A 21,996-nucleotide genomic window follows, 5' to 3' on the forward strand; every position below is an offset into this window, starting at 1 on the left:
TATTCTGGGCCATTCTGTACAAGAAGAACCTTTAATGTTGGTACTTGAAGTATATTTTGATGCTTTTTTTCTCAAGTACTTTCACTTGAATGATATTTTGAATGCTTAGTTTACCAACTATTTTACATTAAAGTCTTACTAGGGAGAAATCAGAGTACTTCTTCCATGTTAAAATGAGTTTAGAGAAAAGTTCAAAACTCATCTCCTCAGAGAGTAATGATACTGAATTTGAGCTACTGGGCATTGCCATCGACAACATCTGAGCCTCTTAGTTTGACTTGTTGTGTTCATTCACTCATTCATTCAGTTGAATCACTCAGATCTGAGGTGGGCGTCAATTTTAAGGTCTGGAAAAAGGGTAGTTCTGCTTTGCGTTGGGCAACATTGTAATTGCAAAATGAAATTTCTGTCAGGATTCAGGAAATAACTTGTCCCCCCCGCCCCCCCCCCCCCAAAATGTGTATGTTTAGCTCGATATTTTCAAATAGCCAAGAATATATTCATAAACTTCTGTACTTTTGAACCCCTCCACTTCCTTGCCTCTGACTTTAGGTTATAATCTTAATGTGTCCAGTACTTTTGTTCATGACAACATACACAAAGTTAAATGCATTCTCATCATTGTTGCGTTTTGTACAAATGATTGCATGCTAACATGCTATAGTAAGATGATACACATGGTAAGCATGATATTGCTTAAAAACAGCATGTTAGCATCGTCATTATAAGCACATTAGCATGCTGAGGTTCATGTTCAGCCTGAATACAGACTCACATGGTCACTTGAGGGGAGATATTACACATGTTGAGCATTCCAGGCTCCTCACGAGGTGAGAGGTAACCGTCAAATCTTTGTCAAAACATCTTTAGTAACTTAATTAAATGTTTGATGAATTAATCTTTGTTATGAAAGGCTTGCATTGCCCCAAAAGCACAACTCGGAAACAGGAATGGAAGAAGAAGAGGATCTTTACTTGTCTTTTCAGGCAGGGTCAAAACCGGGTGGTCAGTTCAATAGGGCAACAAAGGGGGCCAGGAAAAAAATCTTTATTCAGGTAAACAGGCAAACAGGGTCAGAACAGGCAGATCAGAATCAATATGAGAATACACAGGAGAGCTCGGCAATGACACACAAGACAACCTGGCAGAGGACAAGTGGAAGTGAGGGGACACTAACGAAGGGATGGGCTGCAGGTGGGACGGGCGTGAGAACCGGGTGAAGGGAATGATGATCAGGTGTGAACGGTCGGGTCTGAAATGACATTAGAATTAATCAGCAAACAGATTGAAAACAACGAATATGATGGTGAACTCGTGACAAGAAGTATGCTTGCCCTTCTCGTGTCTTAAATGTGTGTGACCTGCAGATACTTCTAGATGGAATAATATAATAATACAGGGTTGTTGGTTTTGAGCCACGACTGTTTCTTTCATTCTTGTAAACAAGAACTTTAATCTTAATCCGTCGGCCTCCGTGTTGAGCGTTTGGGTTCAAGCTTAATTTTTTTACAAGGCATTTCAGAAATATCAGATTAAAACGATCTGCTTCAACAAACTATTTATACTAGATATGTGGGAGTTAAAAATACTGAGAATCGATCTCATAACATGTTATCAATAACAATTGGGTCTAATTACATAACATCAGTTGGTGTGACTGGAGAGCTTACCGCATTGTGTTACATATCTCAGTGCCCTCAAATAGCTGGTGATGGCAGATGTTTGGTCAAACACAGGACTAAGAATAGAGACGCAGTGTGAGCACAGTGCAGTAGTGACAAACACAGCTCACACATTTTCAGACATTGAATAGTGAGGAATGTATAACAGTGTTGTATCGGTGACGTTCACTGACACAGGGATGTACCCCTTGTGCGTGACTCAAGACACAGGTCTACGTCACCTCATTATGGTGGATCAGCCTTCAAAAATGCACGATGCTCCACTTTCCATAAAGCAACTCCCCAGCATTCCTGTGTGCGTTGTAAACGGCCGCATCTTTTAATGTCCGTGACCTCAGATCCTACAAATACCTGAAGTCACATGAATTATTCCCTTTGACAGACTACATTAAACAACTCTAGGGCACCCCATGACCAATAAATGATTTCCTTTAACCTTTATGCATTTGTGCTTAACATGCCAGTAGAAACACTTGCTGTGACGTACAGATCAGACCGTTGCATTCGGCATTTTGTTGAGTAAACATCTGCCTTCCGGACAGCTCAGCGGTGAAGGCTGGGGTGGTCATGTTTCGGGAAACGAGTTTACTGACCTCGGCCTCCCCCAATCACATCAAAGTGTTAGTGACTTAAAGGGCAACGCGATGCTTCATTGGTCTCGACCCCTTTCTGTACAATGCTCACTCGCTCACACACACATTGACGCATACGTAAATGTTGACACAAGAGGAAGTGATAGAATTTTAGCACCCTTTTCTTACTGCCGCACATCAGCATTGGTGTGTAGGTTTATCTCAGAGGAGTTCAAACACAGTGGACAGTGTACTGCAAAATCAAAAAATGTACTTCCTTTTTTTATTTTGAGCTGGAGAGTGAAGTGAATATTCTTCTCTGCAGCAGGAGAAAGCTTCCCTGTAGGAGGACACGGTGATAAGAGGCCTCCTTAAGGTTCAGCTGGACCACAAAGAAGAAAGCATCAACCTCTTCGAGTCCAGCTCGAAGATCCTCAGAGCCAGATGACCGACAGGGAGCAGAGGAGAAAGTGGAACCAACGTTTGATGCCCTGCCTACAAGCTCACCTTTTTATTGTATACTTGTGAGAATTAATCCGTCTTAACCCTCAAGCAGAACTTTTAAACGCCAGACACTTTGAAAGTGAAGTTATTTACTTTTTAGGTGTAAAACTGAAAGGAGTCCTCATTAGTCCAAATAACTAATGCGACCACTCACACCACAAACCATCAGACACGCCCAGCCGCAGGGTTGCCAGGTCTGTGTGACAAAACAAGCCCAATGGCCAATCAAAACCAGCCCAATGGCCAATAAAACCAGCCCAAAAACCAGCCCAATATCAGAACTCAAAATATGCCCATAACTCTTTCATGATGCCCGCCTGAGATAGGAAAGTGACCCACTGCGAGCGGATGTGTCGGCGCGTACGTGCTGATCTGGAGTCAGTTTGGTAGGATTTGGGTATAAATAAATTATTTCATTTAAAATATGGATTTTTATTTAAAGATATTCATGTAATTTGCATGCAAAATAGGTCTACCCGAACCAGCGGACAAAAAATTCAACCCGCGGCAACACTTCAAAAGTAGCCCAATTCCGCGGGAAAACCGCGGACCTGGCAACACTGGTTCTGACCAATAGAAAGAGGCTTTCAGCAGAAGCGCAGGGGGCGGCGCGTGAGGACTTTTTGGCGGACATTTCTAAACGAGTTTCCTCCAATGAGCAGCGGAGACCCGGCGGCGGGTCGCGGCACGAGGAGCTCCTGACCAATCAGGAGCCGGAGGTCTGCCGCCGCGTCACCGCCTCGCGGCCGGTCCCACCGCTTAAGAGCAGCGCGCGTCCTCTGGACGGCGTGTTCCTCCTCATCAGAGACCAGAACAAGAAGTCATGGCGCGAACCAAGCAGACGGCGCGTAAGTCCACCGGAGGCAAAGCCCCCAGGAAGCAGCTGGCCACCAAGGCTGCCCGCAAGAGCGCCCCGGCCACCGGCGGCGTGAAGAAGCCTCACCGGTACCGGCCCGGTACCGTGGCTCTGAGGGAGATCCGTCGCTACCAGAAGTCCACGGAGCTGCTGATCCGCAAGCTGCCCTTCCAGCGGCTCGTGAGAGATCGCTCAGGACTTCAAGACCGACCTGCGCTTCCAGAGCTCCGCCGTCATGGCGCTGCAGGAGTCCAGCGAGGCGTACCTGGTCGGCCTGTTCGAGGACACCAACCTGTGCGCCATCCACGCCAAGAGGGTCACCATCATGCCCAAAGACATCCAGCTGGCCCGGCGCATCCGCGGAGAGCGCGCTTAGCCCGTCCGCTGACCCGCCACCACAACGGCTCTTTTAAGAGCCACCTCACTGCCTGAAGAGAGCCTTCCTCTGCAACGCATTGACCACACTGATATACTCTTTTACAAAGCCTAAATAATATGAACGCTACATATAAACCTTTTATTTAATACAGCAGAATAACTCAAGAAATTACAATTTTAGATTAAATCCGTATCAATTATTTTCACTTCTATAATTTGATATATATATAGTCTGTGTATTACCTCTACTGTGAACAACGTGGCCATCTGCATACATGGCATACAGTTAAATGTTCATGGTGTGACGTCACAAACAGAGTTGGAGCGAAAAAGCTGCAGGACTGAGGTTTTCAGAACCAAGGTAGAGTGCATATATAATATTGTGTTGACACGTGTTTTACAGTCAAAGGCGGTAGATCAATGCAGCCTGACATTACTGATACTACTTTTACAGCCCAAGTAATTTGAAGGCTTCATTATCAAACTGCCCCAATGTATTTATCTAATGCAATAATGACACCAATTATACAATTTAGTCATGTAGTCGAATGCTGTTTTATGGCAGTACAGTAAATTCATAAACTCAGTTTATTGTATTGAAACAGGAATGTTCTGGCAACCAGGCTGCCAGTAACTCACTAAATATACTACGACATTGTTTTAATAATGTTGCATTTCATTGGGTGTTCGATTTATTTTTAGTCCATCCAAATTACAGAGTTGGATGAAATTGAAAAATGTATCTCTAACTTGTATAAACATTGAACATAGTGATTATAAAGTAAATCTGAGTACAAAACTGGTCATCTTGTCTTTCAGCAACAAGCAGTGGGAGACAATATATTCCTTATTAATGTTGCTGTTCAGGTGGCGCCCAATTAAGTGACATATATTACCGTATTTTTTGTTTTCCATTACATGTCATTTAGCTGACTTACAATCCTGTTACATTCATACACCGTAGGCGCAGCTACAGGGAGCAATTCAGGGTTAAGTGTCTTGCTCAAGGACACATCGACTAGGGCGTAGAACCTCCAACCCCCTGATTGAAAGACGGACCTGCTACCCACTGACCCACAGTCGCCCCATCATTTGTAATGGCCCTGGAGAACTGAAGGGGCTGCAGCTTGTGTAAGTTAACTTGTTAATAAAGGGGAAATTATACTATGTTCCACTACGTGATGACATTAGCCTACCTATGTATTGCGTGGAGAAAGGAACGTCAGTGTGAAAACAGAAGTTAGGGTGTTTGCTACTTGTGTATTTATGTATGAAGGACCTGAACTTCTCACTACGGAGCTTGTGGATGCCGGTCAGTAATACTATGCAGTCTTTTGTTTTCCACTATGATAAACGGTGTATTTAGGTTTCAAACTGACCGTAGTACCATTTTCAACAACAATGACTTCCAAACATAACATATTTAGGATTTGTTATAATATTTTATTTGACAGTTTCAGTCGGCCTGATCAGCAACAGGTGCCCCGCCTAAGCTATTGATGAAAACAAGGGAAGAACTCCCCCTGAACTCGTAGGACAACCTAAAGAACGAGGGAAGAAACTCTGGAAAGGCAATCCGAAGACAGATCGACCCTCCTCGGACGGCTCAGAACCGTCACGCGGACATAAAAGGAGGTCCCGGATGTTGGGCAATACCTACGTCAACCAAATGTGGCAAAATAGGTGGGACAGAGAGAAGAAAGGGAGACATTTGTATCTTATTCAAAGGAGTGTTAAGGCAACCAGGGTGGGAAGTTGGAACAGGAGAGAGGAAACAGTGCTGGGCCATACTGCACTCAACATGACACTGAAAATGAGCGGGAAACAGCAGACAGGGCTGTGTGAAGCATGTGGAGAAGAGGAGTCAGTGGAGCATGTCGTGGGTAATTGTAAGGCGCATGAGACTCATAGAGGTGATGAGGAAGAAACTGGAGGAATTGGGGGTGCGTGAGTGTACACTGAAGGGAATACTGAGCATGGGGGGGGAGAGCATCGATTATAGTAGGCTACTTTTCACGTTCTTAACCCTCCTGTTACCTTTAGGGTCAATTTGACCCCATTCAATGTGTAATATCGGTGTTCTTTGGGGTCAATTTGACCCCAGGCTGTTTTTCACTGTGTCAAACATACAAGAAATATCAACTTTTTTATATATGTAAAGGGCTATTTAGGTAGTCAACAAACAAACATAAAGTACCTCACACTTAAACTTGGGAAACAATATTAATTCTAATAATTTTCTGGAGGTTTTAATTGCTGGGGTCAAATTGACCCCGAGGGTAAAATATGTGAGTAAATGTAAAGGTAACAGGAGGACACAGGGATTTATTATAGGGTATAGTTGAAATGTAGGGATGAGGGTTACATTTTTATTATTATTTATTATTATTTAAATTATTTTATTTATTTTAAATATATATATATATATTATTTTGTTGTTTGTTTGTTTTGAGGGTAAAGCGTCAACTGACGGATTAGTACTCCAGAGGGTGGCGGTAATGCACCAATTATATGGATGCCAACCGCCGTTAAAAAAGAAGTAGAAAGAAGTGGGCAATACCTATTTCCCTCTAAGCATCAAACATGAGTGGAAGAGGAACAACCGCAGCAAAGGCCCGAGCTAAGGCCAACACCTTAGCTCAAAATAGAAAACAATATAAGGTTAAAATAAGGTCTGACTTGAAAGTTTATTACAGCCAGAATATGAACACGTTCCAACAACCAATTAAAAACACTTTTTGCGCAGGCATAAAATGAAGTAGACCTGGAGGGTGCAGAACCCACTGAGGCTCTTTTAAGTGCCAACAACCTCCTGATAAAGTGCTGTTTCAAAAAATATCTGCGGCTCTAATCTGCTCCAAAAAAACATAACAGGAGTATTATAATTATTATTATTAGATTAACGGCAGTGATTAATTTACGTGCCTTCTTAAAAAATACAAAAGCAAATGATAATATGAGAAACATTCAAATTGGACACACAATCGATTAAAGTTGAACTTGTAAATGCAAATAATTAACCCATCTCATTGGTCGAATAGTCTCACTATTTACAGCTGTGTTTAATTCTGGATTATAACTAGTTTCCTTCCGCCGGAAACTAAAAACACATCTCTTTCGAATACCTTAAATATAAACAGATTAGCACTACAGTAAACAGCACATTGGATGTGTTGTAATCCTTTAAAGTATATTTAACTTCAGCTAATGTAATGTAATACATCTGATTAAAACAAGGGGTCTGAATACTGGGATATACAATGACAGATATGTAATTAGATTAGACCTACATCAACAACAACAATGTCTCATATTTCTAATGATCTCATCAATGCAATTGTGATTTTTTTAATTCACGGAATCTTTGATAGAAAACTGAAAGCTAATTTGTTTTTCTAGTATGAACAGCTGAGTGTCTTTTCAGATTGCGTGCATGTCTGAATGTTTTACCGCAAACTGAACAACTGAATTGTTTCTCCCTCATGTGGACAGCTGAGTGTCGTTTCAGATTGCATGCTTTTCTGAATGTTTTACCACAAATTGAACAGCTACATAGATTCTCCCCTGTATGAATAGCTGAGTGTCGTTTCAGATTGCGTGCTTTTCTGAATGTTTTACCACAAACTGAACAACTGTATATTTTCTCCTCTGTGTGAACAGCTGAGTGTCGTTTTAGACTGCGTGCAAGTCTGAATGTTTTACCACAAACAGAACAACTGAATAGTTTCTCCCCTGTATGAATAGCTGAGTGTCGTTTGAGATTGCATGCGTCGCTGAATGTTTTACCACAAACTGAACAGCTACATATTTTCTCCCCTGTATGAACAGTTGCGTGTCGTTTTAGATTGCGTGCTTTTCTGAATGTTTTACCACAAACTAAACAACTGAATAGTTTCTCCCCTGTATGAATAGTTGAGTGTTGTTTCAGACTGCATGCGTCTCTGAATGTTTGACCACAAACTGAGCAATTGCATATATTCTCCTTTGTATGAATAGCTGAGTGTCATTTCAGATTGCGTGCTTGTCTGAATGTTTGACCACAAACTGAACAACTGATTGGTTTCACTCCTGTTTTGGCTCCAGAGTGTCTCTTTGGTGTCTCTTCCTCTTCCTCTTCCTCTGGGTCCTCCTGGTCCAGACTGGAGCTCCAGTCCTGCTCTTCAGGGGGAACCTCTTGTTTCATCACCAACAGCCGCTGGACGTCTGTGGAGAATAATAAAATACATTTATACATCTTAAGAATCTCATATTGAACTCTAATATTCAATAGGTTTATTAATGAATGAGGTCAGGGTTTTGAGGGAGAACATGAACAAATCGGAAGTGAAATCATCTGAAAGTACAATGTGTACCTCTGAGGTGTCGTACAGTAAAACGTACACGTCTGAGGTGTAGTGTTAGCATCTATCAAAATTGGATGTTTGGTAAAGTACGACCTTCTCTCGTTCTCTCCTTTCCAACGGGAGAATTTATTCTCTGATCACGCGTAAAATACAAGTTCGATGCGATTGCAATCACAGCGGAGTCCTCTCCGGTCAGCACTAGTTGAAAACCCAAAACAACTCGGCCTCCCTTTCCACGTACGGGCCTCCATGCCCCCACATGTGAAGTCATCCTGACCTCGGATCTGCTGCACCCCCCCACACCCCTTTCTCACAGGAGGGGGCCCTCGTCCCCCTCTCTCATTGTAACAACGTGATAACAAGTGTGTGTTGCGTTTGTGTGAGGCGAGTACCTAGCTTTGAGAGGCAGTCACAATATTTCTTATCAGACACATATTCTATTCTATGTTATTCTGAATTTGCAGGAGCTTGAACACAATCGTCCCTTCAATAATTCAGTTTTATATTATCTATAGGGATGCACCGATTTGATCGGCGCCGATCCATATCGGCCGATATTCTCATTATCGGTTTTGATCGGCGTTCTCAAAACGGCCGATCAGATGACGTCACATCTGCGAGAACTATCAGACGTTTCAATCGCCGCGCACCGCAACGGAGACGATGCGCCCGGCGAGGGCCGCAGAGTGAGAGGACCACGAGGGGATCCTCACCACCGAGCGGCGTCCCCGTCCCCCGAGTTGAATCTCTGGGTCAACTCAGACGACACTCACATGTCTGAGCCCCTAGAGACTGATGCTCACGGTAAACACATTCGATCAGGAGCAAAGAGGGTTTTGATAACGTGAGCGGAAGGATTTAAGTAACAACATCCAGTTTTGCAAAGTTAGCGGAAAGAACCACGTGAAACAACATCCGTTTATCAAAATAAGATGTTGACAAATCATACACGAACATATACAAGTAAACAATGAACTGATTTTGTATCTTTATAGATCGTTTATGAGATTTAGCTTAAATTATGCTCACATTAAAACATTTTTACTGTACCAAGGAAGAGTTTATAAAAATATGTCAGACTTTTGTATGTTAAAAAAAGTCCTGTAAATAGATTTCCCCAAGAGTTCCAGGAAATGAATGATGCAGATGTGTTCCATACATATCTGAAATCCCCTACAATAGCAATCAAACAATTTTAATGTATCAATTAGGACATTTTTCTAAGTAAAATATACATATATATGTATAACATATATATTTATATATGTATTTCCTCATAGTCCTAGGCAATAATGCTCCACAATAAATAGAATGCTTCAATCGACACCGTGATCGGTATTATCGGTGATCGGCAGATACTGATTTCAGTGATCGGTGATCGGTATTATCGGATCGGCAGAAACTGATTTCAGTGATCGGTGATCGGCACCAAAAACCTGATCGGTGCATCTCTAATTATCTATCCCCCTTTTTACATAATTCATTATGTAACTAAACACTAATATAAATCTAGAAGAATGGGCTCTATTAATACATAACTGTTACATCACATCACGTCATTTAGCAGACGCTTTTATCCAGAGCGACTTACAATAAGTGAATTCAACCACGAGTACAAACTCAGAACTAATAGGATCAAGAAAGTAAAATTTCTTCAAGAAGCCAAACTACAAAAAAAACATAAGTAACACCATGAGTAATACCATGATGAGTAATACCATAATGAGTAATACCATAATGAGTAATACCATGAGTAACACCATGAGTAATACCATGAGTAATACCATGATGAGTAATACCATGAGTAATACCATGATGAGTAATACCATAATGAATAATACCATGATGAGTCATACCATGATGAGTCATACCATGAGTAATACCATGAGTAATACCATGAGTAATACCGTGATGAGTCATACCATGAGTAATACCATGAGTAATACCATGATGAGTCATACCATGAGTAATACCATGAGTAATACCATGAGTAATACCATGATGAGTCATACCATGAGTAATACCATGAGTAATACCATAATGAGTAATACCATGATGAGTCATACCATGATGAGTCATACCATGATGAGTAATACCATAATGAGTAATACCATGAGTAATACCATGAGTAATACCATGATGAGTAATATCATGAGTAATACCATGAGTAATACCATGATGAGTAATACCATGAGTATTACCATGATGAGTAATACCATGATGAGTCATACCATGATGAGTCATACCATGAGTCATACCATGAGTCATACCATGAGTAATACCATAATGAGTAATACCGTGATGAGTCATACCATGATGAGTCATACCATGATGAGTCATACCATGAGTAACACCATGAGTCATACCATGAGTAATACCATGAGTAACACCATGAGTCATACCATGAGTCATACCATGAGTAATACCATGAGTCATACCATGAGTAATACCATGAGTAATACCATGAGTAATACCGTGATGAGTCATACCATGATGAGTCATACCATGAGTAATACCATGAGTAATACCATGAGTAATACCATGATGAGTCATACCATGATGAGTAACACAATGAGTAACACCATGAGTCATACCATGAGTAACACCATAAGTAACACCATGAGTAATGGGGGGAGGTGACTTCAATAGTAGGTAGACGATCAATATAGAAAATTACAGGGTGGCTGGCAGGCGGAGATTTCAGGGTGGCGGGGCGCCACCATGTTATAATGGTAGGGGAAACACTGCAGCAGTTTGATCACTTTACGGCAGTTATTTTGTTTTACGGCAGTTTGATCACTTTACGGGAGTTTGATCACTTTACAGCAGTTGGAACACTTTACGGCCGGTTTCCTCCTCCAAAAGTTGTTCTGGCCGCCGTTTTGAAGGCCGTCCCAAGAGATCTCCACGTGCAGATCCCGTAACCAGTTTGACTAGAGGACCATGAGGTGTTTAAAGTTCCTCCCTGATGAATGAGATCAGAGGAGAGCTGGAAACGAAACAGATCCACCAAAAGTCTCGCTCACTCCAGTTGACGAGCTGGAAACGGACTAAATGTGACTTGGAGCCGTAAAACGAGCATGAAGACCGGGAACAATCGTGAAGCGGCACCAACCTGATGTGTGTAGCTCATGTTCTCCTAAACGAGAAACAATGTCCTCATACGCTGCTGCCAATGTGTCCAACTGCTCAAAAGCCTTGTCAACGACTTCGCCGACTCGCTGCTTTACCAACAGTCTCAGCATTTCTCCTGGAGACAACTGTGTGTAACATATTTAACAGTCTAAGAAATGAATAAGAAGCTAGAAAAATGTCTTATATCAGAAACAGAGAGGAAATATTAACAGTATAAGCAATAAATATGAAGCTAAATAAGTGTAGTGTAACAGTAATATCATTACAGAGTGGAAATAGTTAACAATTCTAAGCAATTAATATCAGGCCAAATAAATGTGAATTTGCAGGAGCTTGAACATAACAGTCCCTTCAATAATTCAGTTTTATATTAGCAGTAGTACAGTAAAAAGTACAATATGTACCTCTGAGGTGTCGTAGGCTACAGTAAAAAGTACAATATGTACATCTGAGGTGTCGTACAGTAAAAAGTACAATATGTACCTCTCAGGTAACGAGTACCTTTGTGATTTATCATAGTAAAAAGGTATGGACGTGTTTACGTACTGCAGTACCTGTAGCTCTACCTCAGTACATGATGTGAATACTTCCTCCAGAACTGGTTCCATCAGTTTAAAGTGATAAAGAAACAAAGAGAACCAACCTGCTCGTTGTAACTTCTGGGTAGAAAATGGCGTCCCGTTCCGTTGGCGCTCCTCTATTAAACTCCAACGTTCCTCCTCGTACTTCGACGTTTCATATGTTCACTAACTGACGGGAAACCGTTGACTCCACTCGGGTCCGTCTACTTCCAGCTCGCGCTGCTGTCAGCGATGAGCCCCGTTGCATGATGGGAAACCAACGGCTGGCCGTGGCCACATCAGAGAGCTGATTGGCTCTTAGATGTGACAACAAGCACCACGTGTTGTGGAACATTCTTATTTACCGTTTGTTTGGCTGTAATACTATCGCTGGATAGTTGGCTGTTGGTCTCATGTCGTGCAACGAAGTGGCCCATTAGCCAATCAGAACGCTTGTACTGTTGTTTCCATATAATAATTCATCTTTATTCATAAAGAAAATGTAAGCTAGCTGTGTAATCCTGCCCAGAGGAAACGCAGGTTGAGGACAGCTTCACTAATGTCGGGGCTCTCAAGTCACGCATTTCGGTCTTAAGTCACGCACTCCCGCCACACATCGTATTTCTCACGCTGAAAAAACCCTCTCGGCTATTTAATGTTTTAATGTACCGCAGCACGCAAACATGAGCTGGCCACGCTGCCCTCACCATGGAGAAATCAAGCGCTCCCCTGGAGTTCTGCTGTGAGGTGCCACTTATCAGCCAATCCAAAAAAAGAAATGGGCTACACAATAGCCAACCGGAAAAAAAACGTATCTGTTGTATCTGGGTAAGAATGAATCCAGCAACTAATGGTATGGAGGACTTAAAATGACTTAAGTATAAATAAATACATAAATAAATTCATGAATAAATACAAGAATAAATAAATAAATGCTTAAATATATGTATGAATAAATAAATAATGAAAAGGAATAAATAAATAAATGCTGAAATAAATGTATGAATGAATAAATAAATTCAAGAATAAATGTATTCATTTATTTATTGATACTTTTATTTAAGCATTTATTTATTTATTCTTGAATTTATTCATGCATTTATTATTTATTTATACTTAAGTCAATTTAAGTCCTCCATAGGAGTGATGATGATGAATATGTCACTCTTGCCTGCCTTCAAAACTTGAGAGCCCTGTTAATGTATTTCAGCTGTTGGTGCCATTTCTTTATAAACTAGTGTAACCGGGCGTTCGCACGTGCAATTTCATGTTACGGATGTTTACCTATTGTTTCTATCATTTTGCCGACAGGTCGATGATGGTTCAGAGGTCAATCCGCTGCAGGATTTTGAAGAACTTGCACTTATTGAGTTGATCCCTGTCTCCATAACCACACAGTGTCTCTCTGTAGGTGTGTGTGAGTAAAGAGGGAACAGTGGCCGAGTACGGGATGCTGGCTCTAGACGACATGGAGGAGGGAGAGGTTGTATTCACCATCCCCAGATCAGCTCTCCTCCACCAGGAAACAACCACGGTGTCTGTCGTGCTGGAGAAAGGTGACTGTTTTAATCGTGGAGAAACGTGAGACCCCCCCCCCCCCCCACACACACACACTTTGTAACCCAGCTTCTCCTACCCGCCCGTCATAGAGAGGTCTTCTCTGGAGAGCTCGTCTGGCTGGGTCCCCCTGCTGCTGGCTCTGCTGTATGAGTATACGTCTTCACAGTCCCATTGGAAACCCTACCTCTCTCTGTGGACCGACTTCAAGACTCTGGACCACCCCATGTTTTGGTAAGGAAACGTGCAAGAGGCACAGCGGACCCTCGCCGAACAGATACGGTGTGTGGAGCGGACCTACCCGGACTCTTTAGTTATTGTACTCAGGGATTTTAACAAAGGAAACCTCAGCCACGAACTTCCTAAATATAGACAGTTAATTAAATGCCCTACTAGAGAGAAGAGCATTCTGGACCACTGCTACACAACAATCAGCAGGGCCTATCACGCCGTCCCTCGAGCTGCACTGGGAAACTCTGACCACGTCATGGTTCATCTGATTCCCTCATACAGGCAGAGACTAAAGCTCTGCAAACCTGTGGTGAGGAAGTTCAAGAAGTGGACCAGTGAGGCTCTGGAGGATCTACGGGCGTGCTTGGACTGTACTGACTGGGATGTCTTCAGGACTGCTACCAACAGCCTGGATGAGTACACAGAGGCTGTAACTTCCTACATCAGCTTCTGTGAGGACAGCTGTATTCCATCCAGCTCCAGGGTGAGTTATAACAACGACAACCCTGGTTCACAGCGGAGCTCAGGAAGCTAAGACTGCAGAAGGACCAGGCATTCAGGAGTGGGGACATGGACCTGTACACAGTGTCAAAATACAGGTTTAGCAAGGCGGTGAGAGATGCTAAATGACTGTACTCTGAGAAACTGCAACAGCAGCTCTCAGCAAACGACTCTGCTTCTGTCTGGAGAGACTCAGGCAGATCACCAACTACAGGCCCAAATCACCCCACTCCATGAACAATGTGCTTCTGGCAGACGAGCTCAATGAGTTCTACTGCCGCTTTGAAAGACAATGGAGCAGTCCTGAGACAATCCCCCACAGCCCCATCAACAAGCCACAGACCATCAGCCCACCCTCCCCCAGCCCATCAGGGGCTCACACCTCTGGAGCACCCTCCATCAACTCAGCGACGACCCTCGTCATCCTGGAGAGAGCCGTCAACAGGCTGTTTAAAAAGCAGAACCCCCGCAAAGCAGCGGCCCGGACTCCGTCTCCCCCTCCACCCTGAAGCACTGTGCTGACCAGCTGTCTCCGGTGTTCACCGACATCTTCAACACCTCCCTGGAGACATGCCACGTTCCAGCCTGCTTCAAGGCCTCCACCATCATCCCCGTCCCCAAAAAACCCAAGATCACAGGACTCAATGACTACAGGCCCGTCGCCCTGACCTCTGTGGTCATGAAGTCCTTTGAACGCTTGGTCCTGTCACACCTCAAGACCATCACCGACCCACTCCTGGACCCCCTGCAGTTCGCCTACAGAGCCAACAGGTCTGCAGACGACACAGTCAACATGGCCCTTCACTACATCCTCCAGCATCTGGACTCCCCAGGAACCTACGCCAGGATCCTGTTTGTGGACTTCAGCTCTGCTTTCAATACAATCATCCCGTCCCTGCTGCAGGACAAGCTCTCCCAGCTGCACGTGCCCGACTCCACCTGCAGGTGGATCACAGACTTCCTGACCGACAGGAAGCAGCACGTGAGGCTGGGGAAACACGTCTCAGGCTCCCGGACCACCAGCACAGGTTCCCCAAGGCTGTGTTCTTTCCCCTCTGCTGTTCTCCCTGTACACCAACAGCTGCACCTCCAGTCACCAGTCCGTCAAGCTCCTAAAGTTTGCGGATGACACCACCCTCATTGGGCTCATCTCTGGTGGGGACGAGACCGCCTACAGGTGGGAGACTGACCACATGGTGACCTGGTGCAGCCAGAACAACCTGGAGCTCAACGCTCTAAAGACAGTGGAGATGGTTGTGGATTTCAGGAGGAATGCAGCCCCACCCCCCCTCTCATCCTTTGTGACTCCCCCGTCGACGCTGTGGAGTCCTTCCGCTTCCTGGGCTCCATCATCACCCAGGACCTCAAGTGGGAGCTGAACATCGGCTCCATCACCAAGAAGGCCCAGCAGAGGATGTTCTTCCTGAGGCAGCTGAGGAAATTCAACCTGCCAGGGAAAATGATGGTGCAATTCTACACGGCCATCGTTGAGTCCATCATCTGCTCCTCCATCACCGTCTGGCACCCTGCAGCCACAGCCAAAGACAAGTGCAGGCTGCAGAGCATCATCCGCTCGGCCGAGAGGGTTATTGGCTGCAATCCAAGTTTCAAGTTTCAAGTTTTTTATTGTCACATCCCCTTTTATACAAGTATAATCGGTTTGTGAAATTCTTATGTGCAAAACACCCGACAGCAGTAGCAGACTAAAAAAAGAATAAGAATGAGAATAAACTATACAATATCCACACAAAAAAAGAAGAAAGTATTAACAATATATATATAAAACAATGTAATAGAATATACATCATGACAATATATATATATAAAACAATGTAATAAAATATACACTTTTTTGAGACAATATATATATATATATATGTATATACATACAATATATATATACAATATATATATATATAAAACAATGTAATAAAATATACACCATGGCCATAGATATTCACAGAATATGTTCTGGTGTATAGTGTTAATGAGGGTCTCAGTCCTTGTTCAGCAGCCTGATGGCCTGACTGAAGAAGCTGTCCCTCAGTCTGTTTGTGTGGCACTTGATACTGCGGTATCGCCTGCCTGACGGTAGAAGGGTGAACAGTTTGTGGCCGGGTGGTTATTGTCTTTCATCATCCTTTTGGCCCTGGCTACGCACCTCTTCGTGTATATGTCCAGGATGGAGGAAGCTCACCTCCAACGATGTACTGTGCCGACCGCACCACCCTCTGTAGTGCCCTACGCTCCAGGGCGGTGCAGTTCCCGTACCAGACGGTGATGCAACCTGTCAGAACACTCTCGATGGTACTGGTGTAGAATGTTCTGAGGATGCGGGGCCATGTTGAATTTCCTCAGTCGCCTAAGGAAGTACAGGCGTTGTTGGGCCCTTTTCACCACGTGAGTGGTGTGCGTGGTCCATGTGAGGTCCTCGGAGATGTGCACGCCGAGGAACTTGAAGCTGCTGACCTCTCTACTGCAACTCCGTCTATGCAGATGGGAGTGTGCTCTCCTCTCCGCTTCCTGTAGTCCACGATCAGCTCCTTGGTCTTCTTGACGTTGAGGACGAGGCTGTTCTCCTGGCACCACTGTACCAGTGATCCAACCTCCTCCCTGTAGGCTGTCTCGTCGTCGTCGGTGATCAGCCCCAACCCTGTTGTGTCGTCAGCAAACTTGATGATGACGTTGGAGCTGTGCATGGCCGTGCAGTCGTGGGTGTACAGGGAGTAGAGGAGAGGGCTCAACACGCATCCCTGAGGGGCTCCCGTGTTGAGGGTCAGCGGCTCTGAGGTGGTACTGCCCATCCTCACCACCTGGCGGCGGCCCGACAGGAAGTCCAGTATCCAGCTGCACATGGTAGAGTGCAGGCCTAGACCTCTGAGCTTGGTGTCGAGCTTGGCGGGAACAATAGTGTTGAACGCTGAGCTGTAGTCCACAACCAGCATTCGCACACAACAGTTCCTCCCCTCCAGGTGGGAAAGGGCGGTGTGAAGTGCCATGGCAATTGCGTCGTCGGTGGATCTGTTTTGACGATATGCAAATTGCCATGGGTCCAGCGTGGCAGGCAACATGGAACAAATGAAGTCCTTGACCAACCTCTCGAAGCATTTACTGACAATCGAGGTGAGGGCTACGGGTCTCCAGTCATTCAGGCAGGTTACCTTGGGGTGTTTGGGGACAGGCACAATGGTGGACATCTTGAAGCTCTCAGGAACTGCCTTCCCTCCAGGTCCTGTTCACTTCTAGGTCACTTCATTAGCCCCGAATGTTTTCAACCAAAAAAATAAATAAATTTGGTACACAAGTGGTTAACACCTCTAGGTCGCACGTGACGTCATTCACCCAAAACAGCGGAGTCAGACTGGCAGCAGGCGCACGTAACAGCAAGCTGCTGTCTGAGAGTGTTTCTATGTCTACAAATTTCGCTGCTTCACTCTTCTGGGCTAAGCCCAGCGCCGTCGCTCCCATAACGCGCATCGCTCTGCCGTGATACGCGCGACACATCCGCGCACACAGGTGAGCACACTCTCACTCGAAAAACTCACTCACTAGCACCCCCCCCCCCCCCCCCCCCGTCGACAACGCTCGCACTGGCTAAGCCCCGGATGTATCCAAATCCTAGAGACGCGCCTGGAACAGGCATCCCAGAGGCCGTGGACACAGACCTGGCTAACATCCAGAGGGACGACACAGACCTGGTCCTTCCCTTCATCGCCAAGCACCCGGACCTGTGGAACCCCGACACGCACACACTGGAGCTGTACACGAAGCTGGTGGCCTTCGTCATGGCCTACAGGTTAGTGACCAGAAGACACACATACACACACACACACACACACACACACACACACACACACACACACACACACACACACACACACACACACACACACACACACACACACACACACACACACACACACACACAGACACTCATTGTCTGGATCCTCTTTGCCTCATTGAAACCTCTAAAAATACATCCCCATCCTCCTCTTTGAAGTTTCCAAGAGCCAGAGGAAGAGGAGGATAGCGAAGATGATGAGGAGGAGAAGGAGTATAAGGAGGAGGATCAAGAGGAGAAGGCCCCAAACCCACCGATGATGGTTCCCATGGCCGACATGCTGAACCACGTGTCCAATCACAATGCAATCCTGGAGTTTACACCGGTGAGGGGGAACATCCACTCCTCATGACAATGGATATTTGTATTGTTTCAAACAAGTGTGACTTATTACCCGCGCTTCTCGTCTCTCTCTCTCTCTCTACACGCCGAATGTCCTCAGGACAGTTTGAAGATGGTTTGCGTGCGCCCAATTCTCAAAGGCGAGGAGGTGTTTAACACCTACGGGCAGAGAGCCAACTGGCAGCTGCTGCACATGTACGGCTTCACAGAGCCTTACCGGAGCAACGGCAATGACACCGCTGACGTCCCCGTCGCCAACCTCTACAAGGTCGCCATGCAAGGTGAACGTGATGGATATGATGGACGGACCCAAATACAACCTGTGCTTCCGCTAGATCCCCCCCATCTCATCTTCCTCCTCTCTTTGCAGCTGTTCAGTCTGATTCGGAGTGGCAGTTGATGGAGGAGCAGTGTCAGATGATGCGAGAGAAAGGATCCTTCATCTTTGGCAAACAGGGCTGCCTCACAGACACAGAGCTACAAACCGCGCTCAAGGTGGGGGAGGGGGACATCGGTCTGCTGCACACTGCACAACACCTGGAAAACCAACACCATGCTGTGTTGGAAGAAAAAACATTCGCTTTGTGTATTTTCAGATGATGTGCATGTCAAAGGAGGAGTTCTCAGAGTTCAAGGATAACGAAGGGTGGGAGGAAGATGAGGAGGATGAGAATCCCCTCCCTTTCTCCAACGAGGACCTCCCCGGGTTGAAGGCTTCGTGGAAACGCCTCATTCATGAAGCAGCCCGTCTGACCGTGAGGTCCTACAGAGACGTGGAGGGGGGACAGGGTGTGAAGAGCGACCAGGCGCTGATGGAGGACAAGGCAGCGTTTGAAGGACTGGGCAGCAGGAAGCAGAACGCTAATGTGTATGTTATATATATATATATATATATATATATATATATATATATATATATATATATGTATATATATAGATACGTATATATATATATATCACATATATATATATATATATATATCATATATATATCATATATATATCACATATATATATATATCATATATATATCACATATATATATCACTTATATATATATATTACTTAATATATATCACTTATATACATATCACATATATATATATATATATCACTATATATATATATATCACTATATATATATATATATATTAGGGCTGTCAGCGTTAAAGTTTGGGATCACCCAGACAATTTCGTGTTTTCCATGAAAACTCACTTTTATTTATCAAATGAGTTGCAAAATGTATAGAAAATATAGTCAAGACATTGACAAGGTTAGAAATAATGATTTGTATTTGAAGTATTAATTTTTTTCTTCAAACTTTGCTTTGGTCGAAGAATGCTCCTTTTGCAGCAATTACAGCATATTCTGTGCACATAGGCCGTAAGGTGAACACTGTTTTCGTTTCAACCCGCTCCACAGTCGCGCATCTACACAATCGTTAGCTCATAAAAAAGAACGAGTTGTGCTAACCTACCAAAAAAAAGTCCGTCGTTGAATTTGCCGTCGATTCTCGATGCGACTATGTTTTATGCCGAACTAGTTTCTTCAGAGCGTAATAGGATCTTGGTCACGAGGGGTGGCACGGTTCGACACGTGATCGGTCTACACCAATGAGGTAGCTGCTTTTTGTCAACAGAATGGCAAGATGGCGGCTCCCGTGGTTGGATTCAACGTTACCGATAAAGAGGAAAATACCCTTAAAAGTGGGCTAAATTGATTCTAAATAGTGCTGTATACATCGCCGCGTCCAATAAGAACAATGAGGCAAATATACGATCATGTTATGCGTATGTTAAGTCATTTAGATCAACATACAGTCACTCTCATGCAACATTCATTAAAAACAATATTCTCCCTAATCTTTTCTATTATAATGTCTTTTTTGGCAGGTTCTTCTCTAAACCTCACATGACTAATCCTACGATAATGGCAAGGGTTAGTCCCATGACTATTAGAATATTTTGTCTGACTCCCAGCTGTTCCTATAGTTGTTTGCGGGGGGACCTTCTAGCTGGGCTATCAGGATCCCCGAAACACCTACGGAGCGACCTCTGTGGCATCAACATTTTTAGATCTGATTGTGTTTCTGTCAATGTTCTTGTTGGACAGGTAGCTGGGGCACAATGTGCAGTGATACTCTAACTTGCGCTCTTTTTCGCGATCTTATTTTGTCGTAGCATGATGTGAAATGTTCCCAGTTTAATTGTGTGTGTGTGTGTGTGTGTGTGTGTGTGTGTGTGTGTGTGTGTGTGTGTGTGTGTTGAAACTCGATGGGAGGGAGCAAGTCAGACTGTCCCACATTTACAAAGAAAGAAATAGTTTAAACGTGACACTTCTGACCTCTTTTAGCCTCCACTTTCACAGCCGGGTTGACCCACCCGAACACCATCTCTGTTATATAATCTTGCAGGCGGTAGCAGCAAATTAATGACATTTTTTTGGTATTTGTTTTTTACGTTGATTACACTTAATATGGTAAGCAGAAGAAGTTGTATACAGCAAAAGTACGGAGGAGGGTTAATTCAGTGATTATCAAAAGGTTACAATTGATTTTCTGTTGAAGATTAAGATCTGATTTGTTTAATACAGCAGAATATTAAAACGTATACACATTGTGTCAAAGCATAAAATAAAGTTGTGCCATACATTTAGCAAACACATGTATATCAATAATGTAAGGGGACAATATATATATATATATAGATAGATAGATAGATAGATAGATATTGAAACATACAGGTTTACAACTTCCGAGCGCTTACAGCATTACAGCAACTTAGCCACTCAATCAATAAATACAGTCGCTCACAGAAACACATATGTCTTTCGCGCATGCTCAGTCACGCTCAGCAGTAAGCCAATCGAGTAAGGGCAACACACAGCTCAGCAGCCAATCCGACGCAAGCAACAGCACAGCCTCGTTTGCATCGAGCTGATATATATTCCCCGCCCTGAGCTCCAGGCGATATCTGAACAGCACAGGTATCTCATCTCCATGAAAAAGAATTCAATTTATATCTAGATTTTTCCAATGTACCTAAACAATAGTTTGAACATGTATTTTTCATTACAATTAGTGAGTTATCCTGATTGAACTCTGATCTCTGGAGGGGTGAATTACTCAATTCCACTAAAAACTGATTGCATTTTTAGTAATGACATTGGTGATGAGGTAAAAACTAGTTTTTAGGATTTTTTGGCTTCCGACCACTTTTGCATGATTCAACATTAACCAGGTCAAATTGACCCGGGAACATCACGGCTGCATGTAAGAAACGAACATAACAGGAGGGTTAAATAAAGCCTTTATTCCATACACATCCAAGATACTGTTGCGACCCTGGGTCAGGAAAAGCTAAGATATATATTCGTTATTATCTTTTATTCGGGAACAGCTACAGAGGTCATGAGACCTTCACTGAACTCCGTAATTGCCATTACTAATCTTATCTATAGAGAACGTCTTCCTGTGAACACAATAACACTAACA

The 21,996-nt window shown here is 43.8% G+C and overlaps 1 protein-coding gene, 1 long non-coding RNA gene and 1 pseudogene across 3 annotated transcripts; 2 read left to right on the plus strand and 1 right to left on the minus strand.

Annotated features, from left to right (window-relative positions):
- Nucleotides 1-951: 951 nt before the first annotated feature.
- LOC130195804 (uncharacterized) lies at nt 952-2,861 on the minus strand. Of its 2 annotated transcripts, XR_008832127.1 has the most exons (5): nt 2,762-2,861; nt 2,170-2,594; nt 1,904-2,033; nt 1,671-1,738; nt 952-1,252 (listed from the first exon to the last, which is right to left on the minus strand). It is a non-coding gene; the product is annotated as an uncharacterized LOC130195804 (long non-coding RNA). The 2 variants fall into 2 exon arrangements; XR_008832126.1 differs by having other exon boundaries at nt 1,904-2,594.
- A 648-nt stretch (nt 2,862-3,509) lies between these two features.
- Nucleotides 3,510-4,039, plus strand: LOC130195791 (histone H3-like; annotated as a pseudogene).
- A 1,851-nt stretch (nt 4,040-5,890) lies between these two features.
- On the plus strand, nt 5,891-20,619 carry LOC130195034 (N-lysine methyltransferase setd6-like). The gene is made up of 11 exons (XM_056416279.1): nt 5,891-5,935; nt 13,442-13,586; nt 13,680-13,821; nt 17,549-17,553; nt 17,959-18,115; nt 18,320-18,348; nt 18,394-18,485; nt 18,603-18,783; nt 18,873-18,997; nt 19,099-19,370; nt 20,616-20,619. Exons 1-11 carry the CDS (start codon nt 5,891-5,893, stop codon nt 20,617-20,619), a joined length of 1,197 nt encoding a protein of 398 aa, XP_056272254.1.
- The last annotated feature ends 1,377 nt before the right edge of the window (nt 20,620-21,996 follow it).

The sequence above is a fragment of the Pseudoliparis swirei genome, chromosome 6 (assembly GCF_029220125.1).
Source record: "Pseudoliparis swirei isolate HS2019 ecotype Mariana Trench chromosome 6, NWPU_hadal_v1, whole genome shotgun sequence".
Classification (NCBI taxonomy): Eukaryota; Metazoa; Chordata; class Actinopteri; order Perciformes; family Liparidae; genus Pseudoliparis; species Pseudoliparis swirei.